At 26.7% G+C, this 24,648-nt stretch overlaps 2 protein-coding genes across 3 annotated transcripts; both read right to left on the bottom strand.

The window, feature by feature from the left end:
* Positions 1-4,419: 4,419 nt before the first annotated feature.
* LOC113849102 (serine/threonine-protein kinase HT1) lies at positions 4,420-9,268 on the bottom strand. 2 transcript variants are annotated; one of them, XM_027478724.1, is made up of 6 exons: positions 8,687-9,268; positions 8,071-8,203; positions 7,719-7,914; positions 6,146-6,270; positions 5,238-5,408; positions 4,420-4,922 (listed from the first exon to the last, which is right to left on the bottom strand). In XM_027478724.1, exons 1-6 carry the CDS (start codon positions 8,896-8,898, stop codon positions 4,644-4,646), a joined length of 1,116 nt encoding a protein of 371 aa, XP_027334525.1. In that variant the 5' UTR covers positions 8,899-9,268; the 3' UTR covers positions 4,420-4,643. The 2 variants fall into 2 exon arrangements, with proteins under 2 accessions (XP_027334525.1, XP_027334524.1); XM_027478723.1 differs by having other exon boundaries at positions 4,420-4,928; positions 5,250-5,408.
* Positions 9,269-15,454: 6,186 nt separating this feature from the next.
* On the bottom strand, positions 15,455-21,441 carry LOC113850973 (protein DETOXIFICATION 53-like). Its single transcript, XM_027481478.1, has 2 exons — positions 21,241-21,441; positions 15,455-16,858 (listed from the first exon to the last, which is right to left on the bottom strand). Exons 1-2 carry the CDS (start codon positions 21,439-21,441, stop codon positions 15,455-15,457), a joined length of 1,605 nt encoding a protein of 534 aa, XP_027337279.1.
* Positions 21,442-24,648: the final 3,207 nt, after the last annotated feature.

Raw genomic sequence — 24,648 nt, 5'->3', positions numbered from 1 at the left:
TTCCTAAAGAGCCTGAAAGTATTGATACTCCTTTAATGGAGGTAATTTTCTTTTCATACATATTAATTATTTTAATTGTTTAAAATTTTATTCTTGTATTCTTGCAAGATTAGACAAGTTTGAACTTTTTCCCTATATATATTAAGTATTTATTAAATATTTAATCAATTAACATATAACATGATGAACGATTGATTCAATAAATACTTCTTCTTTTTTTATGATATGACATAAATTTCTCTTAACCAACAGGTCTACAAGCATAGTTATGATGTTTGTATGCATCTATACGAGAAAGAAGTTCTAACAGAGAATTCTTACCTTCATATTTATAGGTATGTTACCTTTCTAATTGTTATTCTTTTTATTAATTTAATATTTAATACAAATAGTAAGTTTTCTAAACCTTTTTTATTTCTTTTTTTTTTTTTGTCTCTTTTATACGAGGAATATGATGTAAATCTTATTTTGCTTATAATATATTTGAAAGAGTAAAATAAAATCTAATTACTATTTTGAAACAGATTGCAAGAGGCCGATTTTAATGCTAAACAACTTGCCATTATGTGTTGTAAGTAACTCTTTAATTTTTTGTTTGTAGAACTAAAAGATAATATTACATATTTATATTGCACTTAATTTGAATTTTTCTACTCTCAATTCTCAATATCTATTATAATTCGTGTGTCCCATTCACATTGCTTCTTGGCTCTATTTGAATGGCGTGACTTTATTACACGTCTAGAAGACGAGATTACTATATATTACCAAATAAAATTGTTCTTGAAATTGGTAAATAATATTTTTTTAATCGCTAGAAATTTTTGTTTAAATATTAGTAATTAATTATATAATATATGATCAAATAATAACATTTGACCGCTATTGACAATATAGTTATCATGAACGTTTAAGCATAAATTTGTCTATTTTATGTCTAGATATTGTTGTACTTTTAAATACACCTATAAACTTGTATGATTGTGAATTGATTATATAATAATAATATTTTTTAAATGTATTTTCTCAACAATATTTATAATTATCTTATTAATTAGTATAACCGATTAAAACTTCTAATATTATATGTGAGAAATATTAATCTATTTCATCGTACGCATTAATACTTTTACACTCAAATGCCTCACCAATCTCATCATCAATCCAATTTTAAAAACATTACAAAAGATTGGCAACTTGAAAATCGCAATATATTGCCAAATGGCCTAACAATTAGCTTTGCAAATTTCTAATGATAAAATTGTTATATTTTCCTAATATCTCTTCACCAAGGTTTGTAAAACTTAATCCACTAAAAAATTCTTAATCATAAGCTCACCCATTCAATGTCAGAACCAAGAAGCTAAGTTTATCGTAATAATTCTTACAAGTTATGCAACTAGATGAAATCTCTAAAGGTCAGGTAGGAGTTTGTATATATGGATTAGATTTACTTAAAACTAATCTAAATTTATTTTAAATTTAAATATATAGATTGGATTTTAAACCAATTTATTTTCTTTTTTTTAAAACCAGTTTAAAACTAGTTTTAAAATTTAGATTTGGTTTAAAACCAGTTTTAGATATATTATTTTAGTTAAATTAGTTTTAGATGCTAAATTGGTATAATTATTATGTAATTAATTTTTTAATTTTATATTACATTTTTAATCATAAATTTATTTTAAAAAAATATATTTTGATGAATATAGTTAGAAATATTATTAATGTACTTTTCTTGATAATTTATTTAAAAATATTAATTAGAATTCTTAATATTTTAAAATGTGTGGTAATTTAAATTTAAATATAGTTTTATTTATTTATTTTTATGACTTTAGAGAAATTTTTTTGATTTATGTGTATTGAAATAATTTCTTAAGAAATAAGAAAGAGTAAAACAAATGGTTTTAAGTGGAGTTTTTGGATTTTTAAAAGTGATTATTAAATAGCTATAACAATAGAAGTGTCTCGTAGTGAGAGTGGAGAAAAAGTATGGTACAGACGAATGCTCCTTTAACGTTGCTTTGCAATGGAATATAACATGAATTTTGTTTTTAAGATGCTCGAATAAACAGTCTGTGCTTATTATTTCCAGAACAAACTAATTTTGAAAAATAAAACCTGGATATATTAAATGACATCTGATCTAAATATAGATAAGAAAATAAAGTAAATTTCAATATTTGATTTTATTAAAAATCTAAATTTTAAAAGTAGTTTAATTTTGGTTATAGATTAGATTTTGTATCTGAATTTTTTCTCAGCTTTATAGAGCAAAATTTTGAAGTAGTAAGTGAAAATGTGCAAGTTGGAACAAAAGAAGTTTCCAATACCGTAAAAATGCTCAATTACAAGAAGTGAATCATTTCAAACTAAATGTATAAACAATAAACAAGGCTTGACATGCATATATTTAGGACAGTATTTTTTCTACTTTTTTTTTATCTTCTTTCTTAACTTAATAAAAAATATATTTTAGTTTTTTTATTGATTTAATTTGAATCTAAACTGAGTCGTACATCTGATTGCAATGGATGAGTCTACTATTAAATTTTTTTTACATATACAAAAATTTAAATCTAAAATTTTACTTAACCAATATCGAGCTATTTGCTACTTTAGACAATATATATCGGTAAACATTTATAATAAATAAGAAAAATAAAAATTTTAGGACAGTATTTTTTACTACTTTTTTTTTATCTTCTTTCTTAACTTAATAAAAAATATATTTTAGTTTTTTTTATTGATTTAATTTGAATCTGAACTGAGTGTTCACCTGACTGTAATAAGTGAATCTATTATTAAATTTTTTTTACATATACAAAAATTTAAATCTAAAATTTTGCTTAACTAATATTGAGCTACTTGCTACTTTAGACAACATATGTGGGTAAACATTTATGACAAATAAGAAAAATAATAATTTTAAATTTTTGTAAGAAAATATGAGTTTGAATATAAATTTTAATAAATACTTGAATCACATAAAACGTTTTAGGAGGACAATGTATCACTTAATGAGTCAATTTTATAATTTTTACTATTGTTGACTAATTATAATGATTAAGTCTATGCTTAGAAATACACAAAAAATTAAAAAATTAAGTTTTGTTAATTTTAATCTTAGAGTTAAATTTAAGTATTTATAAATAGAAAAATTTTATAAAAAATATATATATTTATTGTATTAAAATTATAAAAGTATAATAAATATTTTTTTTTCAATAAAAAAGCTATCGTTAGTAATACTAAAATAAACGTAAATCCAAACGCATTTAAATATGAAGCCAAATATGCTGCAAGCTAATATATATTTGGACAAATTAAAGACTAAAATATAATTTTTATTAAGTTAGGGACAAAACTAGAAGGAGGTTACAAAAGTAAAGATTTAAAATAGTAATTTACATGTTTCTAAACGCTCTTCGTTCAATTGGAAAAAAAAAATTCTTATCATTTTGAACTTGACAACAATTCAAAAAGTACTAATATATTAAAATTATAAATTTTCAACATTCAGCCATTTAGAAACATATATATATATATATATATATATATATATATATATATATGTAAGCGTTTTCAAGAAAAAAGTAAATATATAAGAATTGATCCAGAAAGTCGGTTGATGCAATATTGTATTTAAAAAATAATTCCTTCAGTGTTTTATACAATTTAAAATGTTTTAATTCTAAAACGTTTATTTAAAATTAATAAAGACATGTATAAAATCCATGAATTACTATTATTTAACTATTTATCACAAAACTCTTTATAAGAAATGCAATATAACTTTTTGTTAATTTAAACTTTATAATGCTTCATTACTATAAATATATAACATTAAAAGTTTTATATTAATTACTACTAATAGCTCCCTCCTACCAATTAGGACAACGTGACACACAGTACATTAATATATGCATAACTAAATACAAAGCATATACTTCCAAAGCATAACCCATGACAGTCATATTCGTAGCTCTTATTATATAAACGTTAGATTAATCGAAATGCATGGCTATTAATGCATTGTAAAATGTATTTTGAAGAATTTGCATAGTAACAAAAGCTATTAACAATTACCTAATTTTCGATGTTTCCATCGTCTATCCAAAGTTTCAAATCATTTTCAGGGTCCCACGAAGCCGATGATAGTTTTCTAGTAATGGGGAAAAAATCCAAAAGACTAGTGTTCCTTAAAACTCTGGTATAATCAACAAACCAGTAAAATCCAAATAAAAAAGTAACGTGCAGTGTTATGTCTGTATTAGTATAAACAATAGTCATAGAAGTTTTAAATTTGACAAATTATTAAACACTCTTTGGAAAAAAACTACTATACAATGAATTGCTTCACCATAATTAAAAAGATGTCTTAGAAAGGAGGCAAATATCTAAACCAACATGTTATTTTACAAGAAGATCAACTACATGATATAAACAAACCTTTCTTTTTTCCTTACTCTTTCAAAAAGTCTATCAACATCATTCTACTCTTCTGTTGAACATGTTACATCCTTCCAGTTGTCACCTTGGACGATTACTTGTAAATGCATTAAATTATGTAAAGTACATTGAGAACTCTTTTATCTACAACAAAGGGAATTTTTTTAAAAATATACAACTCACTCAGGTTAGCTTTTGGTTCTCTTCGAAGAAAACAAATGGCGAAGAAAAGCAAACTTTCCTTTATTTCGGGTAGAAAAGTCAGTTATGGTACCGTTACTTGTGGCGACTTCAGGTTCATTGTCAGGTTCCGGCAACGAAGGGGACGGTTGTTCGAGTGTGAAGAGAAACGCATTGAGCATGCGGATAATCTGACTGAAGCTTGGTCTCATGTTAGGATCTTCAACCCAACATGATTGTATGATAAAGGCAAGATCAGGAGATATATCATCAGGAAGGTTAGGCCTCTCTTGCTGCAATCTCAAACGTAAACCGTGTTACAATTAGCAACAAATCCAATAATAGCATGAAAATGAGAATTACAAAAATGAAATAAAGACATTATTCAGATAACTGTGGACAGCAAAGAACATATTTAGGTGTCTTTTGGTAATTTTCCCACAAATGATATAACTTAAATCCTTCAACAACAGAACATAAATGGTACAAGTTATAATGAAGCATAATCTATAACGATCACAATAGAGAAATCCAGTTAAGCATTTCTAACCTGAGGTATCCCAAATAAACTAAATAGAACAAAAGGGACATAAAAAGACAACCAAATTTTGTACCTTAAAGGCAGCAGCATAAGCAGCTTGTAAATTGGACATCCCTTCGAAAGGCATGCGATTAGTTAGTAGCTCCCACAAAACAATTCCAAAGCTATAGACATCAACCTTGTTGTTGTAATGCTTTTTCTCCCCTTGACGCAATGTCACAGTACTGTACAACTGTATAAACACAAGCTATCATAAGAAAATTTTAACAGAAAAAATGCCTACATATCACATGAATCCATAATATAGCCATACAAGACAGGATCACGAGTGTTAATGCTACCATTTAGTTTATTCAACAAATAATTTGAGTTTCACTTCAAACTAATGTGCCCCCCTGAAGGGTCCTAAATGTGTACTATTGGCAGAAATCACAGGACAATGTATTACAATGCAATGGATTTATTTTTTTATGGTCAAGGGAAATTATTGAACTTACTTGACATTTGTATTAAGCTCTCTCCTTAAAAGAAACTTAAAGAAACAAGATGATAACAGTGGAATGAAACTTACTCAACTGAACAAATGAAAAACAACTATTATCACACTACAGGTTACTGCCAATATCCCCTCAGATGTAATCTAGTGATTACACAAAATCCAGGAAGAACTATATGAACTCTTATCAGTTCTAGACTGATAAATTGCTTTGTCCATCTTTGTGGCAAACCCCAACACATCTAAACTCAAATATGCCTGTTTATATCATTGCCAGTCTCTGGTGTACTGCATGTAAGTTCAGTTCTTTGCAATCATCCATCTTATCATTTTAAGTTAATTGCAATGATGAATCAAGATAATAAGCACCAAATAATTACACACTTTATTGGGCCCTTTGGTGCACATTTTTGGAAAATAGGCAATGCTAGTGAAATGGAAAAGTAAAAGCATGCTCACATAGCAGAACACACCTCTGGTGCCATCCAACGGTAAGTTCCAGTTTCTGCAGTCATCATTTCAGTCACAGATTCTTCTCTTGCCAGGCCAAAATCAGCAAGTTTAACTGATTTCTGATTTTCTGTAAGCAGAAGATTGTCTGCATAGTAACAATTTGAAAACATTTGTTTGAGAGAGTCAGCCTAAAAATGCTAGAAATTATTAGTATAGATCTAGATATCAAACTACAACATTAATGTCAAACCTTCTATAATTAGCTATCATACAAATCAAACACACCAATCTGGAAATAAAAAGTAATGTATATGTTTTTGACATGAAGTTAACAGTTCCCTCTTCATGACTTGCAAAGAGGATAGTAAATAAGTCTCATTAAAAGTTAGAATCATAAAGGAAATTTAGCTACTAAAAGAAGTATCACAGGACAGCAGCAGCAACCAGATAAATTTATCAGATGTACTACCTGTACTATAAGAAATAACAATTTCAGGTACTAAATTTGCTAAAGCACATCCTAATACATGATTAACATTCAAGTATCATGAACAACTGTTTAAAATATTCCTTCAGTATATCAATAGATCTGTAGACATATAAGGAAGAAAAATAAAACTCTGGGACAAAATTCACAATGTTCCAGTATTGAACAGAAGGATCAGCACAACATCACAACCCAAGTACCCTAAAGCATAGTTATGAATACCACTATAGCAGTATAGCAGTGCAGAATGCCAAAGTGGCTATGGGCCGCTACAAAGTGTCAATAGTGGTGTGCTCTGAATAGTGGATGTACCAGCCACAATAGTGGCCATAGCAACACTATAGTGAGGCTCTCAAGAAAAATTCATTTTTGCCCTCAAAACAACATCAGTTCTTTTGAAAGAGGGGGGTAGGGGTAAACTTGATTTCACTCCCCTTTTCAGAATTAAAAAAATTCCTAATTGGATGTAATTTCTAACGCTTATATATACAGAGCAACACCTAAACTTCCACCAACACCCAGCCTCCTCTATTTTGTGCCACCAACGGTCCAACACCCACTCATCTCATGCAGTATTTCAGGCGACACTCACCCTCCTCTCTTTTCTCTAATTTGAACTTTGAATACCTTTGTTTTGAACTTTGAAGCCTCATCCTTCATTCATTTTTTTGTGCAACACTTTTTATCAAATCTTCAAGATGCCTTGTATTTGAAATATGAATGACTTATGAATTTTGTTTACTTGATTTTTATTGGTATTTACTTGTATGTTTTGTTCAAGACCTACGTCCTTTATTGTTAATTGTGAACATAATATGTCATGAATTTTGAATTTTTTTTTGGTTATATGCACATAGTATAAATTATTTAATCTGTATATAAAAATTCTGAATAGCGATCATCCCACAATGTGCTATCCCTCCATCGATTTGGAGTCAACCACCACATGCCATAATCCATGATAACTACACCTAATCCATAGAATCCAAAATAAAACAACAAACATTCAAATAAAATCAGCCATTATAGATAATAAGTTATGTACAGTATGCATTAGCATACAATTAACCATTACAGATAATGCATTATACACACATAAAAAGTACCAGGCTTCAGATCTCTATGTATGATTCCATTGGCATGCAGCCAATCCATAGCTCGAGCAATGTCAAGGGCAAAGTTTATAGCCACATAAAGGTCTAGTTGTTTAGGGCGTATGGCAATCAAATATTTTCGCAGCGACATGCCAGGCAACAGCTCTGTAACAATCGCCATCAGGGGATCCTTACAAGCTCCAATAAACTGAAAAAATCAAATGCACTATCTTTAGCAAGTGGCATCCATTAGTCATATAGTAGCACAAAGGACAAAAGACCATATCATATACACATCGACAGGCCTTCAGTTAAACAAATACCGACAAGGCAGACATATCCCAAACAAAGGCACTCCACTCACCTTAACAAGATTCTCATGGTGGACACGAGACATCATATTAACTTCCCGAGCAAAACGATTTTCAAGGGAAACTCTCTCTTCTGAAGTGCTCCCGCGATTTAGAACTTTAATCGCAACAATCCGATCTCTATACCTGGAAAATTATTAATCTACACCTACATAAACTAGGAGTCCAGCTTCCAGCAAACCACTTGGGGTATACACACACACAATTAAACAGTTGAATTGACAACCCCATATGAATAGTCTTTTATACAGTATCCATAAATAGTGACATTATTGGAACACAAGTCAAATGTTAAGAGTTAGAAATCAGCAGTTCTTTAGTAAAATCTCCAAATTTATATGAAACCATGGCAAACATAGACCTCTCAGTTGTTAACCAAAATCCGAATACAACAATAATTCCAGTAGATATTATACAATTATGAATTTATGATTGAGTTAACTGAGCTGATTCCAGGTTAATACATAATTGTCAAGACCAAACTGTGCACAATTACCACTAACTACATAATATGTCCACGAGAATTGACAAACCAAAAAGTAAAAATAAGAAAAAAAATTTAAAAGTTTAAACCAAAAATCATCACATCCAAGGCTTTGCCACACTGACCTTCCTTCATAAACCCTCCCATGAGCTCCTTCTCCAATCTTTGTCCCAATAAACAGTAGTTTGGGGTCAACCAGAAGATTCTCATCAATTGTTAGCTGCTGATTTTCAATTGAACCGTTGCTTTGCCTCACTGATTTTGATTCCAATCCCACAGAACTGTTCTCCTCATATTCCTTCTCTTCCCCTCCTCTTTCCGTTTCACCACAACTCATACTGCAACCTTAAACTATAACTCAATTCCTCATTTCAACGGTTACCAAAAACAACAAAAAAAGAAGAAAACTTTCTTCAAATCCAACAAAAAACAAACCTCCCCTGAATCTTCCTTCCCACATAGATAACACCTCCAAAGAAAAAGGAAAAGAAAAAAAAAACTATTTTCTATTAAACAACTAAAAAATCCCCATCATCCAAAATAAATCATGAACGGCCACAGCTTCTTCAAAACAATTTAAAAATCCAATCTTTTCTATTTTTAGTGTTCACCCATGAAGCATGTTCCCCTCTTTCAAACCTTTGCTTCACTGAGAAGCTGATCAAAGTTTGAAGTTCATCCAAAGAAACCCATTAAAGACAAAAAAAAAAAAAGAAAAAAAAAAAGAAGAAGAATTAAAATACAGAAAAAAATGGGAAAATAAAAAAGAGCAACTTACTATAGACGCTAAGAAAAATTTCTCGGAAAAATTTACATCCAAGAAAATCGTCAAAAACCACTCCTCCAAGTTAATGTTTTGAAACTGTTTTCAAAAAATAGAAAAGCAAGTAGAAAATTGGAGTTCAGTTTCTCTCTCTAAAAATGGTGTCTTTTTCTTTCTGACTTTCTCTTTCTACCCACCAACTTGGAACTCCGATGAAGGCATATTAGTTCTTACGAGAGAGGGTTCAAAGTGTATCCAAAAAATGCTAAGTGTTCGGCGACTAGTGATGTCTTGAGAGAGAAAAAAAAACAAAAATAAAAATAATAATATATTATCCTATGATAAAAAAACACGTGGCTAATGGGATGACGTCAGCGGTTTGGACGTTATTGGTTGGCTTAAACGGCTTTGAGCCTCTTATCCGTGAACAAAATTTCCATATTAGTGTAAGAGTAACCCTAAATCTAGTAATTATTTTAGCCTATAAATTATCTTATTTTTACAAGAGTAATGCATATTTTTCTATAAAAATATAAATTAATCAATTAATATTTTTTTAAAAATACGTGTCACTTTTGGGTAAAAAAATTATAGGATAAAATTATAAAAAAAATTATCATTTTTTATAAATAATATTTACTTATTCAAATTCAAGTATTTTATTAAGTTAAATAATGCGTAAAATGAGAAAATAAAATTTTATATATTTTAAAATTAAATTTAAATATTTTATAAATATAATAACTTAAAATTAGTAGTTTATAAATCTTACATATTTTTTCAAATTTTAGAGAAACTAAATCCGATTTACTTATTTATAGTTATTATTTTAAAAAATAATAATATTTATTAATACAATATTTAAATGAACTATTTTAAGTATTTTTAAAATTAATATAAAAAATGAAAAATGTAACTAAATCTATTATTTATAGTTAGAGATGATAAAATTCGTTAGTTGAAATATTTAGATTAGCTAATTTCAGGTGTTAGAACTTTAATGATTCAAGTTAAAAAGGTTAAAGTTCAATTTGATTTCATAAAAATAATGTTCAACATGATTAAATTATAGTTTATATTGCATGTTTAATCTACATTTGACTTTGACCGAATTAATTTAAAAAGTTTGAATTTAATTTTACTCAGAATTTAAAGTTTAAATTCTACATTATATTAAATGAGGGACTATTTTGGTTTAACGGACTCATTTTATTGGCTCTATTTATATGTTTTATTTTTAATACAAGAGTTAATTATGATTATTTTATTTACTAATACATATTTAAAAAATAGTATAAAGATACGTATCCATGACCATAATATTTTATGACGCGTGGATATCGATATTAAATAAATATATGTAAGAAATCTGGAAAGTACTTTTTAAAGACTTCAGTAAATAATTATTCATCACAGTATAATAAACATTGGCTTCCGCACATGCCTATTGTTATTTATAAGCAGTCACGAGTTTTTTCTACTTTATGTAGTCTTTTTTGTTTTATAATACATGTTTTGAATTTAGACGTCAAATTAAATTAATACATTTTTATTTTTTATTTTAGTTATAATAATAATTTAATCAGTATTTTAATTATTTAATAAAAATATTAACACAGTAATTAAAAAATAAAATAATATTTAAAATTGTTAAATACTTATATTTTTATTATTGGTAAAATAATAGTTTTAATTGAAACTAATTATTTATAAATTATATTTTTTGTTGTTTTTATATAACTTTGTAAAATTTAGAAAAGATTTATACTCTAGTTTTGTAACCTTTAACTAGTGGATATTTGTTAGAAATACTAAATACATTATCTTAATTATTTTTTAGTTATTTAAAATTACTTCAAATATGACAAATATTTTTAAATTTTTTTATTTTATTTATATGTCTTTAATTGGATTTTTTTTTTAATGATGATGCTTAGAAAAACTTTATAAAACACAATAAGTGTTTGTTTGTTTATTTAAATTGAGTTTTAGAATTAGACTTGAGTTTTGGAATTTTAACTACAATTATAAATTCTAATTTATTGAACTTTTAGCATAGCCAAAACTAATATTTCTAATTCTTAACCTTTATTCTCTAAGTTATAAATTTTAATTTTACTCTATATTGTTAAACTACTCTTTTTTTTTTTTTCTTACTTTTGACATTATCATCATCATTATTATTAATATTACTATTTTAACATCGCTTAAATTATTTTTGTTATCAATATCGCTTATATGTTATTATTATTAAACTACTACTACTACTACTATTATTATTATTATTATCATTATTCTTTTACTATTAGTCACTATTTAGAGATGCTAAATTAAAATTAACATTTAAATTAAAATTATAATGTTACATGTCATGTATTCAAACATAAAAAAAATTATTTCAACCCTATATATCCCTATAAAAACCACTTAAGATCTCTCTCCACTTGTCCAGTGAATTGATCCGTTGTTAAAGAGTAAATTTATACCATCTTACTCTTATACTATTTTATTTTGCATAAAAATTACTTTTTATTTATTATAAATATATTTAACCTTCTTAACTCCTCATAATTCATTCTATATATATGAAAGACAATTTTTAAACACCATCATCACATTCTAATTTTTCTTTAGCACACTTACATTTTCTCGTAAATTTAGGTTATTTAAGGATTTATATATTTCTTTTAAAATACATTTAAATTAATACAACTGTTTGTTAATAACAAAAAATAATAAGTTTATAATTTTTAACAGTTAGCTTTAGAAAAAAATTGTTAAATAGCATTCAACTTATAACTACTAATAATTTTATCACATATTTACTTTTATCCTTTTAAATAAATTACACATAGGTACGGAATTTAAATCTCTCTCTTCACATTTAATTCTAATATTATATATTATATTAATATAATTACTTTTCAGTTTTAGTCAATTAATATATTTTAACTAATTTTACTAAATAGCTCTAATTCAACTAGCTAATTTTAAAGTTATAGGTTTTAAATTAACTTGTCAATTATAAATTATATGTTATAAGCTTTCGGTCAGCTAGGTTTATCAAAAGGAGCAAAATTTATTATTATTATTTTCTCAAATACACCGTTTTTTATTCAACCAACAAGAAGCATGATATGTTTTTTTTTATAAAAAATTAGGATTATGGACCTTTAACCCTACATTAAAGTTTAGATGTAGATTTAAAGTTTCATCCGTTAAATACACCCTTATAGTAATAAGTACTTTCATTTGTTGTCCATATAAAGTTTAGCCTCTCAAAAACACAACGTACGCTCCAGTTTTAGGTTAGGTAATGAATTAATTTTATAAGAATTTTAAGGTAAATTGAAAAGAAGCATTTGTATGTTTTCCATAACACATTGTTTATTATTAAATGTGTAAATTAATATTAGTCTCATCGAAGAATGACTTGAAAAAACGCATGTTTGGCTTATATTATTTTTTCCAAAACACAATTTGATTATATTTTTGTTTCTAAGATCTAATCTTAAAACCTTCTATTAGAGTCCGGCTTTGCTAAAGAAATTATTTATTTAATATTGTCATTTTAAATATTAAAATAAATAATGATTTGTACAATATATAATTTCGATGATTAATTTGATAATTTGCTAAAAAAATTCCAACGTATATATATGTTTTGCGAAGAAAAATAGACATTTTCTTTAACTATACGGTGCTTTAAATTTTCCAGTGTAGGTAAATTTGCTGACACGATATAAATATTTTTCTCCATTGATAATAATAATAATAATAATAATAATTTATTAATATTATTAATACAACAAGAACGTGGTTTATATATAGTAGTAGTAGATGAAGATAATTGGTGATTATATCGGAATGGTCCATTCTAAATGCAGTGGTCTTTTTCAGGTCACTTTCCATTATTTTCCTTAATTTAATTGAATGGGCTAGTAACCAAAACACATGTTTAACGTATTTTTCAATTTAACAAGAAAAGTACATAACTTTCTTTAATTAATAATTTTGACTTTTGCGTCAATGGGCTTCAATAAGTTAGCGTCCAGAAACATAATTTTCAAATTGACAATTAAATTTAATAGCTGAGGGACCATTTTTCTTGTCTTAGTGCTAGCATTAGCAACCAATCAACGTACGAGAGAGGTGGATAATAAACCAGCGACACAAAATTATGTAGCTGAGGACCAAACTCTACCAAACAACATAGACTTAATTGATCATCACATACAACCTTTACGAGCCGATCAAAGCCAGCCACAGCAAAATCACAAAGCTAAGCTTATTGTGTAGATCGATGCCACCATGCAATTTCATCATGTGAAGCACAAGTGCAAGTGCAAGTGCACAAATCAACGAAACACTTTATAATATGCTTATGCTTAGTGAAAGAATACAACTCCATCGAGTTTCCCAAAAGCAGCTTCAAAGCCCAATTGCATGTCCCCATTCTTAAGTTAGTTTTCAGACCAAAAGAAAAAACCACTTTAGTTTGTACTAGCTATATTTGATTCATTATTTTTTCTGCATGCTTTTTCTCTTGTTCACTCGTTCAGATTTGGTGATAATGAAAATCACTTTTTTTCCTTCATATATATAATATAATATGTATGCTTTCAAGAACTTGCACTTGATGTACCTAACTAAATGTTGCTAATTTGTTGATTAGTTATTTACCATGCGATATTCTAATTCTTTTTAAACTTGTAAGATTACGTTTAAGGAAGAAAAAAAAAACATGTCACCAAACTATTCATATCATTTACATATGTATATATAATCAATTATAATTGGCGTATGATCATTAATAGTGATTAAAATTCGTTAGTAATGTGAAGTTATTAAAGATAGTTGATGGTAAAAAAGATTGCTGAAAATATAATCGATTATAATAATTGTCAATGATCACAGAGTAAGTTATCAGTAAAATTGGTGGCTCAATCATCAGTAAATGGGGAGATAAGAAAAAAGTCTCAATATTGACAATTTAACATCAATAAATTATTGACAACTAAACTATCGAGAGATTATTCATTATTTGTTAGTTAGTAAAAAAAATGACTATCAGTTATTCCCAACAAATAAGTTGTCAACAATTTATAAATAATTTGTGATATATTTTGGATATTTTTAAAATTAGACTATAACATTAAATAATAAAAAAGAAGCAAAATGATGTGATATTGATTTGTTTTACATTCTTACCAGGCGAAAAATACAAAAATATTAAGAACAACGAAAATAGTAATGCCCATAATCAATACTTTGAAGTCAATTTTTTCTTATTTGGTTTAATTATAAATTTGATTTCTGTATTAGATGTATTTTTTATTTTAGTCTTTATTTTTAAAAAAATTAAATTTAGTCCTTATATAAAAAATTATTTATGGACCATTTTTTTCATTTATTAAAATTAAAATAGTATTAAATTTCATCTTTATACTTAAAACTATTTTTCATTTTAATCTCTAGATTCGTACTTTATTTTAGTTCTTAAATATAAAAATTTATGTTTAGTAATTGATTTTCGTTTTATTTTTTGAATGAAAAAAAAATACTAAATTGTTATAATTTCAATTAATAGTAGGATTAACTAATAACTTTTTTTTTCATATAAAGACTGAAATAAAAAAAAAGTCAAATATAAAAGCCACATTTATAATTTAACTATTTTATTTTTATTTAAATATTTTATATATTTTTCTTTTGTCAATCATACAAATCGCTATCATGACAAACTTCTTTTGCATTTTCATTAATTATTGGATAGAATTTATAATGAAGGAAATAAATCAAGAAATTTGAAGTGGAGGAATCAACTGCACGACATTAGAACTAAAAAGGCCAAATCCATCAACATAACAATTAAAATTAAAATCACAAGTAGATTATGATCTAATAACGAAGAGCAATTAAAAATAAAGGTACAAAAATCAAACAAAAAGTATGGAGATAATAAATGAGTTGTTCACAATGTAAACTTTTCTTATGTACATCACAGTGGATATATGCATGAGGGAAAAGAATGAATTAGGACCATGTTTTTATTGCCTCACATATTGAATGAACATTAATAAAAAAAAACTCATTGAAGAAGATGACTAGCTAACTGAATTGTAAAATCTCATTGATCAGAACTAATCAACCCACTTTCCTCATCATTTACATTTTCTTGCTCTGTTGTTTTCTGAGCTAATTCCACTGCTCTCTTAGTTTGTTGCCCCCAATCTGTTTGAATCAATGTGTATACCATCATACAAACACAAGAAACCTGTGCTGCCAACATTCCATACCACAAACCCACAAATTCATATTTGTATATGAAGGTAGCAAAAATAGCAACTGGCAACCCAATTAGATAAAATGCACATAAGTTTATTCTAGCACCCACTTTAGGCCTCGCAGTCCCTGCCAATATCCCACATGAAACTGTTTGAGACCAATTACCAATCTCACATAACCCAAGAACTGGAAGTATAGTGGTGACCATATCAACAATTTGTTTCTCATCAGTGAAAAGTTTTCCCAATGATTGTCTAACAGATATCAACAAAATGAAGGCAAAGATTCCCAAAGTAAATGCTATCACAAACCCAATTATGGCTGTACTTTGGGCCTTAGAGGCTTGCCCTGCACCTAATGAGTGTCCAATTCTTGTTGTCAAAGCTATACTCAAAGAAAATGGGAACACATATAAGAAGCCAAGTGTTTGAATAAGTATTCCCATAGTAGCAATTGTGGCTTGTGGGTTGCTTAACAACCCACATAGAAAAAGCATTATCTCATACCACCACCACTCCAAGCACACAGAAATGCAACTAGGCAATGCCAAACTTAGCAACGGTTTCCACCCTTGGAATGATGAGAGAATTGTTGCTCCTTGCCAAGGTTTCAAGGGTTTCTTTGAGTAAAGAAGATATACCAACAAGCCTAAAGTCATGTTTATTGAATTCAAACCAGTGGCCAATGCAATGCCTTTTACTCCTAAATTTAAGTATATGACCAAGAAATAATTAATGGGTAGGTGTAATAATGCTGCACAAGATGCAGCTATAGTCACTGGGGTGGTTAAGCCTTGGGTTCTTAAGAAAGACCTCAATGGATTAAGATGAGCTTGAGCTAGCAACTCTGGAATAGAGAAAACCATGTAAACTTGGGCAATTTTTGTGACTTCAGGGTCTTGACCTAGCATTTGAAGTATCGGTTCCATGTTTAGCCATAAAATTGAAATAGCTATGGCAACAACAAGGAGGAGACATAAAGTTTTGAAAAAGGTTTGGCTAAGAACTGACCATCTCTTGGCTCCATAAGCTTGGCAACAAATTGGATCCATTCCCATAGTGAGTCCCTTGAGGATTGAATTAGCTGTTATGTTGGCAAACCCAAGTGCAAGAGAGCCTCCAGCTAACTCCACTTTCCCTTGTCGACCCAAAAACAACATGGACACAACAGATCGAGAATACAACATTAGGCTAGTCATTATAATAGGACATGAAACCTTTGCAAGCGATTGCAACTCTTCTTTCAACTGCATGCAATTACATTTTTCACACTTGTTAATATAGCAGTTTAATCTACTAATTAATCTGAATATTTCCCTACCATACAATAATGAGATCTTACAATAGCTTCGATTTCTGTTATTTTAAGTAGGGATGAATAGTATGATATGAGCTTATCACAGTCTATTAGTTAAATAAAAATAAGATTAAAAAATATAAAAAAAATTCTATTTTCATTAAATAAGCCTGATGAAATTATTCTTGAGTTTGATAATGATTTTTTTTTTCGAATTAGAGTGTGTTAAAACTAAGTATTAAATTTGAACATTTATACCACTTAATATTTTTTTATAAAATTTAAGATTGATTATTAAATATTTTATATTATCTTTATGATAGTGAATATGAAATTTCACATAATTTATATATTTATAGATATATTATTTAAAATTAAATAATTTTTACTTATATTTTAAATTTATATTTCATGTTAAAATAAAATAATGTATGAAATATCTATTAATTTTATTTTTTTATAAAATTTTATAAAGTTAATTTTTTATAAGAAATTTTAAGTTAATGATTATATTGAAATGATTTTATTCGGTGTTAATAAATCTCGACTCATTTTAATTTTATCTTAATATTGAAAATTTATCATATAATTAATTTACTTTTGAATTTTGCTGTCTTTCATTTCATAACAATCTTAGTATATTTAAATAAGACAATTTTTATGGCTGAACCGACCCACCCAGGCTTTTGCTAAAAATATCAGAGGCTTGATGAGTGTCACCACACCAAAATAACATTAGGGTGACAAGCTCCTCTTCCACCACCGCTAGCATACACTCCATACTCTTATCCTTCCCCTAACACAAGTAACTGAATCCCATTCATTATCAGAGTTATCATCTGAATTTGCTGATAATGGTATCAAAATATTTTAAAAATAAAGATTTTAAAAATGAATATTATTAAAATTAAAAATATACTTTATATATTTTAAAAAATTAAAATAAGTAATTTAATTATTGATATTTTATTATATTAAATAAGAATAAATTAAAGAGAGAGAATCTTTAAAAGTAAAAAGTAAATTGTAAAAATAAAATATAACAATTAAATTGAAATTTAACTAAAAAAAGTTAAATTCTTAATTAAAATTCTTATAATAGACTAATCACAAATGCAGTTGAGTAAAAGTTGAATTATGTTTTCTTTCAGCTTCTAATAAACCTTCAATAATCTACAATAATACTCATTAAAACAAACAAGCAATTTATGGTCTCAAAGCCAGAGGGAAGCTTTTCAGTAGATACATTCATATTAGGCAATGGGTCAATATGCTTTAAATAAAATCCACAAGACAATTACTATATAATTTTTTGTCACAAGATAATAATAATAATAATAATATCGGTTTTGTAGAGCAATAATATGAATTGGTATCAAAATATGAGGAATGGCAATAATCCGTACCGAAGAAAAAAACATAATGAATCAATGCTCCTAACTGGATGTATTAAATAGGTATTTTAAGTGGGTATTACTGTGCATGGATTATTAGGGTATTCCTTTAACTGCTTTCAATACATATTCAATTTACCAAAAAAAAAAAGAGGTTCACAACCCAGTTATTAGAAGTAGGATACATAAATTTGGGGTAGATATAGAGTTTTTGCATGCACTTAAGGGTTCGAATTTTTTTTATTGAGGGTTCAAAGTTACTTTATCAACATTTTAGAATTTTTGTTTATTTATTTTAATATTAATTTTCAATAAAATCGAGTTTGTGGCCAATATTTGGTTAGATGGTTTATAGCAAGCTTAGAAATACCCTGAAATACAATAAAGTCATTTATCTATTAGTTTTGAAGAATTAGGAATTTCCATTAAATCAACGAGAAATATATAAAACTACTGCAAAACATGCTAATATTTGAAAGGAATAGGGGACAAGAACACTGTGGGATCAATAATAATATAATTGGGAGATATGGTGTGTGCTGAAGGTTTAGGTTGGAAGCTTGTGAATTGTTCGTTTCATGAGTATGGTGTACTATTTTATAAGATATGCAATTCTTATATATAGTGGCAAAAAGGAGACAAAACATAAACGTAAATTAAAAACACAATCACAGGAATGCCAAGTTGCTCCCAAATCTCTCAGACACAGGCTCTAGTTTAGGACAAGCCGCCAACAAAAAAAATCAGCAGTATGAGCATGTCTCAGATCCAAAAACTACCATGCTCCTGTTAGTGAGAAATTTGCAATTGGCAAAAGTAGAAACAAGGATATTAAAAAAATGGTCATCTTTCTTTTAAGATAAAATTAGATTGTTATCATATTTTTACCCATAATTTCTTAAATTAAAATTAATGATTTGTGAATGAATTTTTCAATATTAGATAACTATCAAAAGTAGTTTATAAATTTTTAAAAACATTAAACTAGTCAATATTTAATTTGATAACCAAAAAATATGTAAATGATTTTTTATTATATATATGGTACTTTCGTAATTCACTCGTACTCGGTATAATACAAAGAAATTAAATTACGCATTTTATTTTATAAGTAACCAGAACCAAGAAAATGAATTAGTTACGCGTAATTGTTCAGCAAAGACCATATATACATGTAGCCCAAACTCTGACACTCATAAAGCTAGTGTTTGACTGGGAAGAATGTGAAGACAAAAACAAATAAGGTGACAAATGACTTAAGTCTTTAATTTTGACTTTAGAGGATGATTGAAAAATATTATTTGAAAGAGATATTTCGACTTATAAAAGTGACTTATATTTTTTAATAAATTGTTAGTTTATTTTAACAATGTTTTGAAATAAACCTAAAAAGGTTAAAATTTGAAAATTGAATTTTTTTATAAAATAATTTTTACTTAATCTATTGAATTAATAGTTTAATTTTTTAATAACTCCATTTAACAATTTTTTTAAATAAATGCTTAATTAACCTGTTTTTTTTTTATATATATTTGGCTGTAAGAAAATAAAAGATTAGATGAGTAAAAAGAAGCATTCTACGTGTACATGCCTCTGTTATTACAGAACAACTTTAAATTGCGCAAGCAATTCATATGTCTGTAGATAACGGTTAGAATAGTTATTTAAAAATCAATTTAGTATTAATAATAAAAGGTTTCAACATTAAAACAAAAAAATTTATATTTAGTTTTTGACTTTGTAACTATTTTAATATTTTTTTATCACAATATTTATCACTTTTTTTTTCCACAATCCATTTCACACCCATTTGATAAAGGTCAATGGATGGCTTTTCCTAGAACAGTGAAGTAATATTGAAACTTAAAATACCTTGCATAGTGGGCAGTTGGTCACTTAAAAGTTAAAATATTGCCACAAATATTTCCTAATTTAAGTCCTTAAATGATAATATATTTTATATTTCATAATTTATTTTAAAATGTTATAATATACATTTAATTTTAAAATATACTTAAAATATAATTCAATGTTAATTTTTATTAGGAAAATGCTAATCATCCTTAAAATATTTAGTTAAAGAATCAACATAAATTTAAATAAACATTTACCATTTTCAATTTCTTAATCAGTATCTTAAGACACTAATTAGAAAGACCTTTTTACAAAAAAAAAGTTTTCTTATGCATTCTAAAAAATATATAACAAAAATTTATATAATTTTTTATTAAAATAATAATAATATAAAATTCAATGTATTGCTAATATTAAGTATTAAAAATTTTAATAAAATGATTATTTTTTAATTTTTAAACATGTACTCTTAAATACACGTTAAAATTTATTTTACAAAATATCTTAAATAAAAGGGGTTATGGGTTAATTATAAATTACAACTGATATATCAATTAAAAAAATTAAGCATATACTATTTAAATTAATTTCTGTTAATTAAAGAAAAACTTTTTTTCATAAGTTATATATATATATATATATATTAAAAAATTATAATTTAATTTTATGAATCATTTGTTAAATCTTGCAAACGTCTCTTCAAATTGCAGTACTCACTCAATGTAAAAAGCGAGAAAGCTCAAACCAGTATAACAAATACTAACTCCTAAAAATTGTTTCCGTGTAAGTTTCGGCATTTTCCTCTTTTTCACGTGAATGTTTTTCGTATCACTTTGCAACATAAAAAGAAAATATCTTCACAATACACTGTAAAATATCCATATAGTTCCTCATAACATTAAGTACACAAGTTATTCATTAAATTCTATACTAATTATGATGTTTTCAAAGTATTTATACCACCTTTCACCTTTTAAACAAAAAGGAACTAAAGAAATTGAAAGAAAGAAACTTGGCACTTTCCAGAACCAAAATACAATCACAGGGAGAGAGAGAGAGAGAGAGAGAGGGAGAGGTTACCAACCTCAGAGGCAGAAAGGGTAGGGAGAAGAGCAATGATATGATGATTTACGCATTGAAGAAGGCCTTGAATGAATGTGCCACAGTTGAAAGCTCTTTCGCCACCTTCTATGGTTCTCATGTTTCTATTCTCATAGTCTCTTCCTACCTTTGAAATCACAGCCTCACCATTTATATTTCCTCGAGATTCAGCACCACTGCACATGTTTAACTACTTTTGCAAAACGGGTTATTCAAAGAACCTTAACCAAAGTACAAAACAAAACCAATTTCAGAGATGGATATATGTATTGTCCACATTTTAAAACAGTGGAAAGGCACACGCATTGATCCTTCTCATTCCCCGAGAGACTAAAATAAATTAATGATAGAAAACCATATAATAAAAACTTTATAATAAATTTTTATAAAAATTATAATTCTTTTAAAATTATTATTTAATCACTTATTATTGTATATTCTTAACACCCATTAATTAGGAAAATAAAATAAATAATAGTCTTAAAAGTGATGTAAGAAACAAAATAATGAACTTGGATTTTAAATGATTGAATGCATAATATAAGGAAGAGTTTTCATTAGCCACGCAGTTTAAAAATAACTAAACCTTGACATTTCAAGAAAGATGTGTACGGAAACTGAAGTACTCCGTGGCAGTGGCATATGAAGTGTAACTGCAAAAGAAGATGGGGTTGTTTTCGGGACTTGAAAACAGTAGCAGAACCCAAACACTTTACAACTTAGTTAATCAGGGACACCCCTTAACCCTTTGTGTTTAATTTATACTTGTGCCCAATATTTTAACTAGTTAAAGAATAAATTTTAATTCTCTTACCTTTATTTTTATAATTTTAATTATTAAATAATTTTAATAAATACACAAACCCTTTTCTTTTTAATACTTATTTTATAAAATACTAAAAAATTATTAAATAAATATAACAGAGCACTTCTTTAAATAATAGTCATTGCTACTCCCACTTCACTCCCTACTTTTATTGCATGCTTGATCCAACATTTTTCTTTTATTCCTTAGCAATAATATAAAGCAGAAGTCACTATTTTGTTTATAAAAAATGAAAAAGTCAATCAATTTAATTATTTTTATGTTAATATGGCTTTAAAATGGATAAAATTGGTTGACTTTTTTACCTTTTAGGAAGGAAAATGGTGGTTTTCATTTTTCAATAACTAATCTAAGCGACTCCAAATGATTTAAAGATCAAAACGGCATTTTGCTATATTAATATAATGTTAATCGCATGAAAAAAATATGAAATATTAATAATATAGTATTTCATAAACCTTTTTATTATTAAGTTTTGTATGTATCTGACTTAAATAGAGAACAAATTTAGGTATTTTATGAGACTTTCATGAAATTCACTAAATATTAGAGATTGTATTAAAATAATGTGTTCCAAAATACGTTACTAGATAGTATTTCTCAAAAAAAAATTATAAAACAATGAAAGACTAACAAAATAGAGTACCATCTCTTTTTAGTTTTAATTATAGTTGGTGCTTCATATATAATTCAAACATTTTTAATATTGACACATACAATAAAGTCAAATAAAATATTCATGAAAATAATAATTGAACATACATTATGTAAATTATACATTTTCTGTACAATGAAGGAGTCATCATAACGATAACTTGTGAACTTTCGTCACATTCTCCTCTACCTCAATTACTTGAACCCGATTCGCACTTACACTAAAATTTTTTAAAGACAAAGCAACTCTTAAAATTTGTGCCTCGAATGAAAAGTGATAAAAGAAAAAAAAGCAAGAAAATGAATACAATATAAAGAATGTAAAGTTTAAAAGATGTACTTGAAGTAATATGGCCGTGAATATAATGGGGTGTTTGTATATTTAACGTCAACTAGGCAAAAGTGTGGTACTTGAAGATGTCCATACAACGTTGCAAGACTCAAACAAACATATTAATTTGAACATTAGAGTACAATTTTAGATTCCCACCCCAATACTTGTAACGGTTAAAAAAAGTTTTCTTGAAACACCTGGAATAATTAAAATATATATGAGGCTATTAGCATGCGATAATAGGAGAATTGTCATCATGTTACATAGTGAAAAGCACGTGAAGACTTCGACTTTAGTTTAATTAAGAGTGTATTTATGGTATTTTTAAGGGTTTGTTTGAAAAGAGGGGTTTTGGAGGGAGAGAAGGGAAAGAGAAATTTTATATTTTAAAAAAATATATTTAAAATTAATATTTATTTAAAATAAAAGATATAAATTAATATATTAATATAAATATAATGTATTAAAATTATGTATTTATCATCATTAATGGTATATGATTATTTTAATTTAAAATTAAAAAATATATGCTCTCTTCCCTTTTCTTCTAAAATTTCTTCACAAACATACCTTAACTATTTATTATTTTTTTATTAGAGTAATTTTTATTTAAAATATTTTTATTTTATAATTATATTAATAATAGAAATATTTAATACATCTTTTTAAAATAAAAATATAATAGATGGCACAAAAATGACAATATATTTTTCTTGGTTTAAATTATTTTTTTATATTCTTTCAAATTTGACTTTGGTCAATTAGATTCCTTTCCTTTATTTTTGCTATGATATCTTCACATCTGGGAATGTGCATAAGTGTAATACAATGAATTTATAATTAGTTTCTAAATCATTTCTTAACAAATAAATATAGCATATCACTGAATTTTACCAATTCTGGAGAATCTATCCTTTTAACTAATTTGAAATAAGCCTTAAGCTCAATCTCTCTCTTCTTTTTACCTAAGAGAGAGCTTAGGCTTGAGCTTGAATAATTTTACTTGTTTTTACTTGTTTATTTAGCGTTTGATTAATTTTAAGTTTATATGACTTTTAATTTGTTGCTAATCTACCAATTGTGAAATTTGATATTTTAACATTTTTTTTGTGAAATTCAATTAGCTTTAGACTAGTTGTGACTTACATTTATTTTAATTCTTTATTCTTTTATTAATTTGGGTTTGTAACTTCAAAGTTTTTTTTTTTTTTGCCTCTATATGTTGCCTTTTATGTTTTTATGTGAGTTTGTATTTTTTTTTTCTTAAATTCTTTTATACCACGGGTCTAGTTATTATTTTTATTTAATATTTTTTTTCCTTCATATTACTTTTAGGATTTGACTCTAATATTATAGTAAGATTTTAACATATGAGCTTGATCTAAGAGTGAGAGAGAGCTTGAACTTAAGCTTGAGTAGTTTTATTATCTAATATATCATAGACAATTTTAGAGTGAAGACCTCTTACTTATATAGCCTTTAGTTTGATGCTAACTTACTAATATGAGACTTATATTGAAATAAAAAAACTTATTAATTGTGCTCTATTTATTTATACTTAACCTAGATTATCAAAA

The sequence above is a fragment of the Abrus precatorius genome, unplaced genomic scaffold, assembly GCF_003935025.1.
Source record: "Abrus precatorius isolate BTA unplaced genomic scaffold, Abrus_2018 Scaffold9, whole genome shotgun sequence".
Taxonomy (NCBI): domain Eukaryota; kingdom Viridiplantae; phylum Streptophyta; class Magnoliopsida; order Fabales; family Fabaceae; genus Abrus; species Abrus precatorius.
The sequence above is the reverse complement of the archived record's forward strand: the minus strand, read 5'-3'. Positions and strand labels throughout refer to the sequence as shown.

Excerpts from the sequence above, each read along its gene's own strand:
- LOC113849102 (XM_027478724.1), bottom strand. The coding sequence starts at position 8,898 with ATGAGTTGTGGTGAAACGGAAAGAGGAGGGGAAGAGAAGGAATATGAG. Across the intron at positions 6,271-7,718 it reads ACATAGAGATCTGAAGCCTG|ACAATCTTCTGCTTACAGAA; the intron begins GTACTTTTTATG and ends GTTACTATGCAG. Across the intron at positions 4,923-5,237 it reads CCTTTAAGGTACAAAATTTG|AGGCCTAACCTTCCTGATGA; the intron begins GTTGTCTTTTTA and ends TTGCAGCAAGAG.
- LOC113850973 (XM_027481478.1), bottom strand. The coding sequence starts at position 21,441 with ATGTGCAGTGGTGCTGAATCTCGAGGAAATATAAATGGTGAGGCTGTG. Across the intron at positions 16,859-21,240 it reads CTACCCTTTCTGCCTCTGAG|TTGAAAGAAGAGTTGCAATC; the intron begins GTTGGTAACCTC and ends AATTGCATGCAG.